Here is an 11,589-nt window from a genome sequence, read left to right as displayed (position 1 = left end):
TGCACTCAGAGGGACAAAGGCAAAAGCAGCGGCATCAAGTCCACATGGAAGAAGGGAAAGCAGAGCAGAAACAAGTCTCAGCTCCCTGCTAACCCGTTTTGCATGGCTGCTCTTCTGATTGCCTCCAATGCTTTTTTTCTTTTCCTCCTTGTGGTACTGGGAATGGACGCAGGGCTTTATATATGCTAGGCAAGTGCTTGACCACTGAACTACATCCCCAACCCTTCAGATGGCGGGAGGAGGAGGCGGAGGCACGCACGCATGCGCGCGCGCGCACACACACACACACACACACACACACACACACACACGGACAGACAGGAAAATGGTACAAGAAATGTTTTTCTTTCTCTACCAGTCTTTCTCCCCGCTCTGTTGACTGAAAACTCCACAGACCCAGAGTCTGTTTCCAGTGGCTCTTCAATTACTTTCTCTCAAAGAGGGACATTTCCAAAGCAAGTGGAGGTAGCATCATCTCACTTTCATACCACACAGGCTCTCCAGAGCTGGGGAGGCACCCACACTGCACTTAATTTGAGTGGCAGCCACTGGTGTAGAGAAAGTCTTCAGATGTGGCTGCTTCTTCAGAAGAAAGGAATGACTATCGACACTGGCTTTGCTCCTCAAAGGGCTTCCCTTTGTGGAAAACTACAAAGTCACCCTCATCCTAACAAGGCCTCTGGCATTCACTAGAGTTCTCAGCTTTAAGGTGTGGGTACAAGGCACACACAAGCAGATCACAAAGTGGACAAGGAGCTGTGAGCCCAGACTGTCCATGAGCAGGTCAAAGGCACACACAGCCCCAGAGTCTGCGTCTGACTCCTGCCCTATACATATCCGCACGTTCCCTAAGCTCAGCCCTCCTCTCCCCAGTATAGCCCTGGGTCCTGTTGGGAACAGGTCTAAAGTGCTAAGAATAACAGGACAAAGTCAGGTTCTCATTGGGCTCCTAAGCCAAAATCCCATGAGGTGTCTCTATGCAAGAATCCAGGAATCAAGACAGAGTGAGGTTAGTCCACTTACTACAAGATGCCTCCCTGTGGCAACTATTCCCCATTTTCATGCTCTCATGCTAGCAATACATGTACCCAGGGCTTTTAGAGCTGCCTACTTCCAGAAGACACTGGCTTCATTCCTGGTGTGTTTCCAAGTCTATTTCCAAAGAAGGGTTAACACCAGGGTGGATTGAAAGCTGCTTCTCCTATGGGTACATACTAACTCTTTCACAGTCATGTACTATGCTCTCTCTCTCCCTGTTCTGTGGCTATTTACTCCTTTCAAAGAGCATCTGCCACCTGACAATGCCTGGCAGGTGTGTAGTATTTCACCAGGAAGGCCCTGAAGTGCTCAGTTAACCTTTGGACAGAGCCACCATTACCCTTTCTCTCTTTAAATGCATATGAAGGGCTGGAGAATCTGTTTCATGCTCAGGCTCTACCATACACTGTTGTCACACAGGCTAAGTCAGACCCAGTGGCCATTCCAATAGGAAACCAGGAAAAGCCTCTGATAGTACAGGCTTATATATTATTCTGGAACCCAAAGCCAAAGAGTCAGAGCCTCAAAAGACAAAGCAAAATACAAAACAGTGATGAAGCAGAGATGGCTAAAAGCGCCCGCTGGCAGCAAAGCACCTAAGGGTGGAGGGGTATGGCGCATGGGGCTCATGGAACACTGCCCATCTGGCATTTACCTGGCAGACTCTGTGGGACATGAGTGGACACAGCAGCATGTGGGAGAGGCGCTGTGTGGGGTGGGCTGGAGTGCAAGCCAGCCAGAAGACCTGAGAGAAAACAGGAGGGGAGAGAACAAAACACACACATTGAAGACAGAACAGAAAAGCAGCTTGAGAGATCCAGAGCCCCAGGCAACCTATGGGCCAGTCTGGAACAAAACAGCTATACTGGGCACTAAGCAGCTTCCCGGGACAGGGGGTGCTCCCAAAGTCACACCAAACACATACAGGACCCAACATGTCACACAACACAGGAACAGAGGCAGGAGACAGTAACTTACTGTGGCTGAGGCCATGGTGGAAGGTCCCAGGGGCTGGGCCTGTAACAATGGCATCCTTAGAGACCCCTGCTTTGGCAGAGGAGTCTGAACTGAAGGAGAGCACGTGAAGTGGAAATGGGACAGGGGTTATGATTCCCAGTGAGTTTGAGTTCATAGCTCCAGGAAGCTTGGGGTTGTTGGACTTATAGGATGAAGGCAGCAGGCTTAAGGGAGACGTGTTGGACAGCAGCACTGCCCCTCCGGTTCCTTTCTGGGGAGGAAACACACACACAATAAGAACCTCACCTGTGAGAGTCCCTACTACTTAGCACTCAAAAGAGGAATGCGGAAGTCTCTACGGGCCAGCATCTAGGGGCTTTTAGGGTACAGAGGTAATTTTAAAAACAGTAAATATATTTCTTTTGTGAAGCAGAGAAGTAATATACCATGTATTAGTCAGGCAGTGGTGGTATTTCCCTTTAATCCCAGCACTTAGGAGACAGAGGCAAATGGATCTCTATGAGTTTGAGGCCAGCCTGGTCTACAGAATAAATTCCAGGACAGCCAAGGCTACAGAGAAACCCTGTCTCAATAAATAAAAACAAATAAACAATATATATATATATATATATATTATATAATATACATATATACTATGTGGATATCCATAATGCACATACAAACACATAGATATATAAATAGAAAATAAACTTATATACTCATATTTTAAATTTATTATAAAAATCTATGTAACACATTTATAGGCAGGGATGGCTCAGTGAGGATCTTTGTGATTGTTGGTTTGTCTGGTTTCTTTTTTTCTTTTTTTTTTGGTTTTTTCGAGACAGGGTTTCTCTGTGTAGTTTTGCGCCTGTCCTGGAACTCGCTTTGGAGACCAGGCTAACCTCGAACTCACTGAGATCCGCCTGCCTCTGCCTCCCAAGTGCTAGGACTAAAGGCATGCACCACCACCGCCCGGCGTTTTTTTTTTTTTGAGACAAGGTTTCTCTGTATAGTTTGGAGCCTGTCCTAGAACTCACTCTATAGACTAGGCTGGCTTTGAACTCATAGAGATCTGCCTGTCTCTGCCTCCTGAGTGCTGGGATTAAAGGCGTGTACCACCATTGCCCAGCTATTGTAGTTTAAATTTTTTTTTCTTAAAATTGTTAACACTTCTTTAAAAAGTATCTTCATAGGGATGGAGAGGTGGCTCATTGGTTAAGAGTACTAGTTATTCTTACAGAGGACCCGGGTTTGATTCCCAGTACCTATTACAATGGCTCACAATGGTCTTAACTACAGTCCCAAGGGATCCAACACCCTCTTCTGGCCTCTGTGGGCACCAGTTATCTTCATGACAAATTTAAAATCTAGAGGAGCCCTGGATCCTACCCAAAACCTTCATAAATATGGACATTGTGGCAAGTTCCTCATTTAAAAAGATCCAACTAAGCCGGGCGGTGGTGGCGCACGCCTTTAATCCCAGCACTCGGGAGGCAGAGGCGGGTGGATCTCTGTGAGTTCGAGGCCAGCCTGGGCTACCAAGTGAGTTCCAGGAAAAGGCGCAAAGCTACACAGAGAAACCCTGTCTCGAAAAACCAAAAAAAAAAAAGATCCAACTAAAAATGGTTTCCCACATATTCATGTTCACGTGAAAGTGAACACTTCTGTCCCATCACTGGCCTTTTAAAGTTAATTGGAAAGCTTCATTGTAGCACTATGGCGAAATGTGGATTGTGAAATATAACTGCACCAGATTATACTCAATCAAACTTTCAATAAGACTAGCTAGTACGTATTCATGAACCCTGACAACACAGTAAGTTAAAACACAAATGAACCAAAAGAAAACTTGTTCAGCTGGGCATAGTGGCACACACCTTTAATCCCAGTACTCAGAAGGTAAAGGCAGGTAGAGGGCGTGGGATGTGGGAGGTGGGGTGAGTGTGCATCTGTGAACGAGTGCGTGTGTTCGTTCATTATATGCCCTTGTCTACCTTTGACAAGTTATAGACATCTCAGGAAAATCATGGATTGTCATAAAAAGCATAAGTCTTGATAGAGATCTTCACCATGGCTACAAACCTCAATCCAAGGGCTCACAGGAAACAGGAAGTCCTTGTTCTATTTTTGAGACAGGGTCTCATAATAGGCCCACACTGGCCTATTATGTAGCTGAAGATGACCCTGAACTTCTGATCCTGCTGACTCTACCTCCCAGTGCTAGGGTTGCAAGTATGCACCACCATGCCCAGTTTGTGTGGTGCTGGGCATCAAATCGAGGGCTTCATGCATTCTACCAATTGAGTTATAGCCCCAGCCTATCATGTATTGTCAAGGTAACATAAAGTCAATGGTTTCTCTTTTTTCTTTTTTGTATTAGCAGTACTGGGGATTGAATGTAGGACTTTGCACATGCTACACAAGAGCTCTACCACTGAGTTAGAGCTCAGCCCTGAGGCTCGAGTTTAAATCCCTAGAACTTATATTAAACTGGGTATGGTAGCATATTATATTAATCTGGTGCACCTATAAGATGAGAAGCCCTATAAACTCAAAGGCCAGCTAGCCTGGTACAGCAGTCAACAAAAAATAGATCCTGTCTCAAACAAGACAGAAGGTGAAGACTGAACTCAACACACATACCATGGCACATATGTGCCCCGACTCATACAAACACGTGTGTGCACATTTTTCTTCCCTGGAAATTAATGTGCACAGTCACTATACAGAGTGGCAGGGAGAATCGAGACCTGTCTACACTTTTTTTTTTCCCCTTTTGGTCTCACAAGACAGAGTTTCTTTGCATATCCCTGGTTGTCCTGGAACTCACTTTATAGATCAGGCCAGCATCCAACTCAGAGATCCGCCTGCCTCTGCCTCTTGAGTTCTGGGATTAAAGGCGTGCACCACCACCGCCTGGCTTATGTGCTTTTTGTTTGTTTTTGTTTTTCCAGACAGGGTTTCTCTGTGTAGTTTTGGTGCCTGTCCTGGCTCTCGCTCTGTAGACCAGGCTGGTCTCAAACTCACAGAGATCCGCCTGGTTCTGCTTCCCAAGTGCTGGGATTAAAGGCGTGCGCCACCACCGCCGGGCGGCTTATGTGCTTTTAACTGCTGAGCCATCTCTCCAGATCTCTTTTCAATTTAAGACAGGATCTCACGTATCCAGACTGGTCTCAAACTAGATATGTAGCCAAGACTGGCTTTGAACTCCTGATTCTCCAGCTTCTATCATTGGGATTATAGATGTGCAACACTACCCTGGCCAGACTTCTAATTTTACATACACACACCCCACAACACACCTTCCCTGCTAGGTTCTGTCAAATCACCTTTGACCTACAGAGTTCTTTCAAGCCAATCAGAGAATCAACCAGAAGGTGCTACCAGTTCGTGCTGAGGCATAAACACTTCCTGACTGCCACCTAATAGCTGAAAGCACTTCCATCTTTGATTCAGAGGGCAGAGGCAGGTTCTGGTGCTCACTCTACTCCTCACAGGCTCAATCTTTCCAGGGACCCAATGCCAACAGATATTCCCCTCCCTTTTCCCTTCCCCTTCCAGCTCCCCTGGTAACAAGACATTCATGTTTTACTGGTCCTCCAATCACCAGTAAAAGTGAGACTAAACAGGAAAACCAGAATTTTCTCCAGTGTCTAATCTCACTTACTGTCCCCACCTGACTTTCTGTTTCAGACCTCATTTCCCCAAATCCCTTGCAGTTAGAGCAGGTTGCAATGCTAGGATACTCACTGGCAAGGAGGTAGACGATGTCACACTACTAACTGCAGTGGGCTTCAGGGAGGAAGTCAGTAACTTTGCCACTCCCTGGGTCCCACCACCAGAATCTCCATTTGGACCTCCAGGCGGAGCCACCAGAGTTAGCTTCTGAGAAACAGGTGTTTTTTTCACAGCAGAACTTGGGGCAGCTCGGCTTGAAGGCTGTCCTGCTGAGGGAGACTGCACACCAGGGAGCATGGTCCCAGAAACAGAGCTCTGCACTTGGGCTCCTCCAGGAGATGGACTGCTAGAAGAAGCCCCATGTTTAGAGACTGAGCCAGCAAAAGGGTTATTCTTATAAGATGGCCCCACAGAGCTGGATGGATGCTGCTTTGCTGGATGGCTCAGGGTGGTGGAGGATGAGGCTGTGGTCTTATGAGAGCTGCTGCTGGAGGCTGGTGAACTTCCGGAGGAGGCTGGGATAGTGGCATGGAAGGCCTGGCCTTTGGCTGCTGTCTTTACCAGCTGCAGGAGGGAACGATGACACTGTGGAGAGGCAGCTTTTGGGCCTTGCAGTTTGTTGACAAAGGGGGTTGCGGGTGTGAAGCTTTTCTGCTGTTGAGTGCCTGCATGAAAGACTTTGACTTGGGAGCTAGTCATGGGAGCTGCTGCCTGGGGTCCATGAGACGTCCGTGGCAAACTGTGGTGCTTTGCTTTGGACTGGTGCAATTCAGACATACCCTTGCTGAGGGTAGCTTGGCAGGTCAGCTCTTTGTAGCTAGAACTCTCTGGCTTTTTCTCCTGAGAGGACTGCCCCAGTGCTAGAGCCTGTTCAGCCAAAAAATTGAGAGGTGATTGCAGAGCATTAGTGGGTGGTGGTGCAGAAGAGCTGGGCTTTGCAAAGTTCCGTTTCTCTTCTGTACACAAAACACCAGCAACTTTTTCTGTTGGTGCTTTGGAGGGTGCAGGCAGTGTGAATTCTGAACTGCTGGCTGCTCTGCTGTTCAATACAGCCAGCTCTTTAGACACAGCTTCCACAGAAGATGCTGGATTCCGGACTAAGTCTTCATCCAGTGAGTCCTCCAGGGTGACAGGAACAGGGTCAGTGAGGCCGCAAGTTGCCTGGGATGAAAGCTCCCTGTTGGTTGCCCCAATGCTCAGGCCTCCACCCTGATGTTCTGAGAGCAAAGTAGTAGGACCACCAATCTGTCCTGATGAAATGGAAACTTTTTTGTCAGGTTTAGCAGATGATTCCTAAAGGAAAGCAGAAATGCTCCCAGTTAGAAGTATTCAAAGATACCAATAGTGGCCTGTTAGGAGGATGTCAACAAGTGAACTCAAGTTTACTGGGTAATTACAAGACAAGTGATGGATGAGAGTAAGCCGTGTCTGCCTTGCCTTGTAGTACTATCTGCCATGTGTCTAGCTGGTGGAGGTTGATTTTAAGCCAACATGCTTTGTCACTAAGTATACACATGCCCACAGTAAAATTTTTCTTTTAGTTTCTGAAATAGTACAAGATTTGCTCAGATATTGTGTTGGCAAGCTTTATATCAACTGTCTAGTACAAGCTAGAGTCATTTTGGAAGAGGTAATCTCAGTTGAGAAAATACCCACGTAAGACTGGCCTGTGGGCAAGCCTGTGGTGCATTTTCTTGATTGATGATTAATGTAGGCGGGCCCAGCTCACTGGGGGTATAGTACTACTCCTGTGCTGGCAGTTCTGAGTGCTGTAATAAAGCAGGCTGAGTAAGCCATGAGGAGCAAATCAGTAAGCAGCACTCCTCTATGGCCTCTCTATCAGCTCTTGTCTCCAGGTTCCCGCCTTGCTTGAGTTCCTGCCCTAACTTCCCTGGATGATGGACTACAAGTTGTAAGGCAAAATATAACCTTTCCTCCCCAAGTTGTTTTTAGTCATGGTATTTTATCACAACAATAAAGACAGTCTCCTGGCATTCACACTATCTTGAACATTCCTGGCTGAAATTAGACTGATAAGAATTACTTTCAATTAATTTATTTTTCCTCAATACCTGACTTCCCAGCCATTCTCATGGGAACAAGAATGGGATCTATACCACTGCTCCTGCAACCCAATATTTATCACAGTATGTTCTCATATATTCTAAGAACCTTCCAGACACTCAGGAATGAACAATTCAAACATCTCTTCTCACAATCTCTTTAAGCAGGGCTAAGGAAATCCCAAGCCTCAAGGGGTAAGTTTGGTGAGTACCACCGTTCCCCACTGAGAGGTTTCTTCAATGTCTAAGATGTTTTTCACATGTCTGTGCTCTATCCATTGCACTTCAGGGTGGTTTTCCCAGGCAGCTACCACAGCTACCACTTCTCCTTCTTGCTACTGTTACAAACTAACTGGCCCACAGCAGGAGTATACTTCCTCCCCAAGAGGTCTACTACACCACTGAAAACACCAGCTTTCACATTTACACTGACTCTGTACTGCACTCCTTTGGAGCTGCATCAAATCCTATTGAGTCCCATAGGAATTGGGCTGGCTGAGTACTGCTGTGAAAAACTGAGGCCAGAGAGGGTTGAATGGCTCAGACGTCAGCCTTGTTCAAGAGTGCCGTCTGAATAACTTCTCAGTGAAGCTTACCAAAGTGCCATGATCACTCAAGAGATTTTCTGAGCATGGCTTCAGAACAGCTAGCACATGGCCAGAGCAAGCTGACTCACCTTCACCTTGATTTTTGAGGGAGCTATTACTTTCTTCTTGGCCCTGTTCAAAGAAATGAACACAGATATGGTTCAAAGGAGATCCACAAGGGGAGACTAAAATAGCAGTGTCCCAAGAAATAAAATTCTGAGGTACTTACAAGAGTGATGTCAGGTGCCCATGGCCTCGCCGGCTCTCCTTAAACAGAGTCCTGAAAGAAAAAGGGCCGAGGTACCATATCTGCCCCAGTATGCCACAATTCTGTTTCTAGAGGTTTCCTGGAGGCCTTGGTACTCAGTGGCACTTAATCTAGATGACTGGAGAGCCACAGTCCAGCTGAAGGGCCTATGGCCTCACCAACTCACCTAAAGCCAAACATCTAGGCTTTACCAAGAAAGCCAATGGCTGTGCTGCACGCTCTTACAGCCACAAGTTCCCTAAGACAGTGGTGCTTTTCTTACTGGTGTTCTACATCCACCCAAGGAGAAAATGTGAAGTAGCACACATCTCATGCCTTTTTAATTTTCCAGAGAAACTCAACAAAAATCATCTTTATATAACCTAACCTACAAGGAAAGAATAGTAATTCCCAAGGTTCTGTCATCTATCCAAATCACTGATGAATCACCATCTTCATCTAACTTCCCGAGCCCTACATAAAGCAGACATGCTCCATTCATGGGTGGCAACACATGTGAAGAAGCTTCTGGGACAGAAGCCCAACACTAGGCTCCAGCATGGAATCAGCACTGTTCCTTGTGAATGAAACTTTTGGAACCATGATGACTTCCATCTCTCAGCCTCTGGTACAGCCAGCCATTGCATCAAAACAACAACATCTATACTGTGAGGAAGCCAGAATACAGCCAATCCTCCAACTAAAGTGGGATAAGGACTGAACTCTACAAGTAAGATCTCTCTTCTAGATTAAGAAGATTCCTTTACAGATCACAGTAGGTCCCTAGCTACTCAAGTGACATCAGAATTGAATCAATGAGACAGTGATGCTGCGGGCCGCAGGAATATATTATAAGAACTCAGCTGGTTATGGCAAAGTCACTACCTGGAGGAATCAGGGAATTCCTCCAGAGGAAGCCAAATCTCAAGGAGTTTTTGGTGTTACTTGGCTTGTTATATATCAGCTGTATTCTGTTATGAAAGTCATGTGTGCCTTCATAGTTTTCCCAATTGACTTTTCCCCAAGAAGGGCTAACAGTGTGGACTGATCACTTTCTGGACATACACATTCCAGGTATTTGGAGAACAGCCTCAGGAAAGGCTTTCTCTGGAATCAGATATCTCCTTTGGCCACTTTCAAGGACTAGCAGTAATAACAGTCCACATGCAAGTCTCCTGATTTAAGGTAAATTCCACAAGGAGATACCACCTAGGTCAGGTGGACATTAAGTAATAGCTTTACAAAATTCAGCTCAGACCCTCCTTTCCTACAGCCTTACTAACTTTATAGACTGCTAACTCCTTACCTAACCACTTCTAGGAATATTTAGATAACCTTCTGCGCTGACAGCTATGCTCAGCCAGAATCCCAGTTCAAGCCTCCCTGTAATTATCATCATTAGTAGCATCTGGCCAGGTCCATCCCCAGATGGAGGAAAGTACCTTATCAGAGATACCTCTGTATTCTCTAAGAACAGACTTAACCATCCAGGCTACCTGTTTGAGAAGGCCCGGCGGATGTGCCAATTAAGCCTTACTTCCTCCTTTCCTAAACCTTACCTCCAGTTCCAGATCTCCCTTTAACTATCACCAGAGGCATCTAGCTGAACACAGGTTGCCTACCCACTGAGCACACTTTCCCCCACCCTGCAGAAAAACGGCAGATAGCTTGGACAGATAGGAGCCACAGGAAAAAAGACAGTTTTATTTTCTCCCATTGATCTAGCAACTTATAGATTCTTAACATTTTCTACCAATCAAGTTTAAGATTATAGTTGAGCGCATAAGAGCCCTCTTCTTAGATATTACCCGAATTTAGCCTTTAGTTAATTCATTTCCCCATTGGTCACTTCCCTTTGGGGCTGCAAATGATAATTAACGGTTATTGCCTCTCTATGTGATTCTTATCACCCCTCTGTTTGACCCTGGAAGCCTGGCTTTATATACCAGGACTTCCAGGGCATGGAGGGACAGAGAAGAGAAAAGAGAATGGAAGAACTAGACGGGTAAGAACTTGAGAGGAACAAACTGAGATGGGGAAGAATTAGAGTGAAAGGCTAGAGGAGAGCACCAGAGGAATGAGATATAAGATGAGGAAGAGTCAGATGGGGAAGTACTAGCTGGGTAAGAACAAGATGAAAAGGACCTAGATGAGGCAGAGTTAAGACAAGAGAATTAAGATAGAACTTAGAGGAAGCAGTAGATAAATATAGAGAGAAGCCAGCCAAGAAAGGAGCTAGGCATGAGAACAGAACTGAAGCTGTGTATAAAGGTGTTATACCAGAGGAATTAAAGCAAGTGGACTATAGAGCTCGGTGTGCTGAGATTCTATTTCCTGAAAATAGTCCTCGCTGTTAGTAGTTCTCTCTCCTGAGCCCCTGGGATGTACAATATTAAGGCTGGTCCCTCTAATATTATACAAGACAGTGACTTCTCAGGGAAGGGATCACTGTCAGCCCAGACTACCCTGCCTCACTACAAGGGCCTCACCTGGCTTGCATCCAGCCTTTGGGCCAGAGAGGCTTGACCTCGGCATCCAAAAAAGCTTTCACACAGTCCTCCCAGGCCTGGGCCTTGCTGTTCCTCTCCAGATCACGGCTCTCCAATTTGATCTTCACCACCTGGCACAGAAGCTCCCTGAGAAGCAGACAGAGATCAGAAACTTCCCACCACCCCAAATGCTGTTTCACAGTTGCCACTGTGTGCTTTCAGCAACCCATGAAAGTAATTAATCCTAACCTTCATTAGCAATATGGGGACAGGCTCAGACACTGGTCTCACAAACCCTCCAATGACGCAAGGTCCCAGTTTGTGCACACCTGATTTCATCATTCCACTGGAATTTCTTCCGGGGTCCCATTATCCTCCGGCCCCCTTTTTCTTCATCTTCTTCCTCATCAGAACAAATCCGTTCTCTCTGCTCCTTGTCTTTCTCTTCCTCCAGCATCCTACAGAGGGAACAGAAGGAACCCTCAGGTCCTCCTGCCCACCAGCTTCCCCATCCTCCCTTTTATGAT

At 46.3% G+C, this 11,589-nt stretch overlaps 1 protein-coding gene across 4 annotated transcripts in view; it reads right to left on the bottom strand.

Moving 5' to 3' along the window:
* The window catches only part of Ubn1 (ubinuclein 1), a 33,638-nt gene that overhangs the window by 2,520 nt on the left and 19,529 nt on the right, over nucleotides 1-11,589 (bottom strand). For 3 of the 4 annotated variants that reach the window (XM_052759339.1, XM_052759342.1, XM_052759341.1), the window contains 7 exons: nucleotides 11,392-11,520; nucleotides 11,063-11,209; nucleotides 8,556-8,606; nucleotides 8,416-8,458; nucleotides 5,749-6,969; nucleotides 2,017-2,266; nucleotides 1,694-1,783 (listed from right to left, as the gene is read on the bottom strand). In XM_052759339.1, coding sequence (XP_052615299.1) covers nucleotides 1,694-1,783; nucleotides 2,017-2,266; nucleotides 5,749-6,969; nucleotides 8,416-8,458; nucleotides 8,556-8,606; nucleotides 11,063-11,209; nucleotides 11,392-11,520 — 1,931 coding nt within the window. The remainder of the gene's footprint in view (nucleotides 1-1,693; nucleotides 1,784-2,016; nucleotides 2,267-5,748; nucleotides 6,970-8,415; nucleotides 8,459-8,555; nucleotides 8,607-11,062; nucleotides 11,210-11,391; nucleotides 11,521-11,589) is intronic. The other variant, XM_052759343.1, reaches the window with a different exon arrangement.

The sequence above is a fragment of the Peromyscus californicus genome, unplaced genomic scaffold (assembly GCF_007827085.1).
Source record: "Peromyscus californicus insignis strain IS unplaced genomic scaffold, ASM782708v3 Scaffold_3__1_contigs__length_106647218, whole genome shotgun sequence".
Taxonomy (NCBI): domain Eukaryota; kingdom Metazoa; phylum Chordata; class Mammalia; order Rodentia; family Cricetidae; genus Peromyscus; species Peromyscus californicus.
The sequence above is the reverse complement of the archived record's forward strand: the minus strand, read 5'-3'. Positions and strand labels throughout refer to the sequence as shown.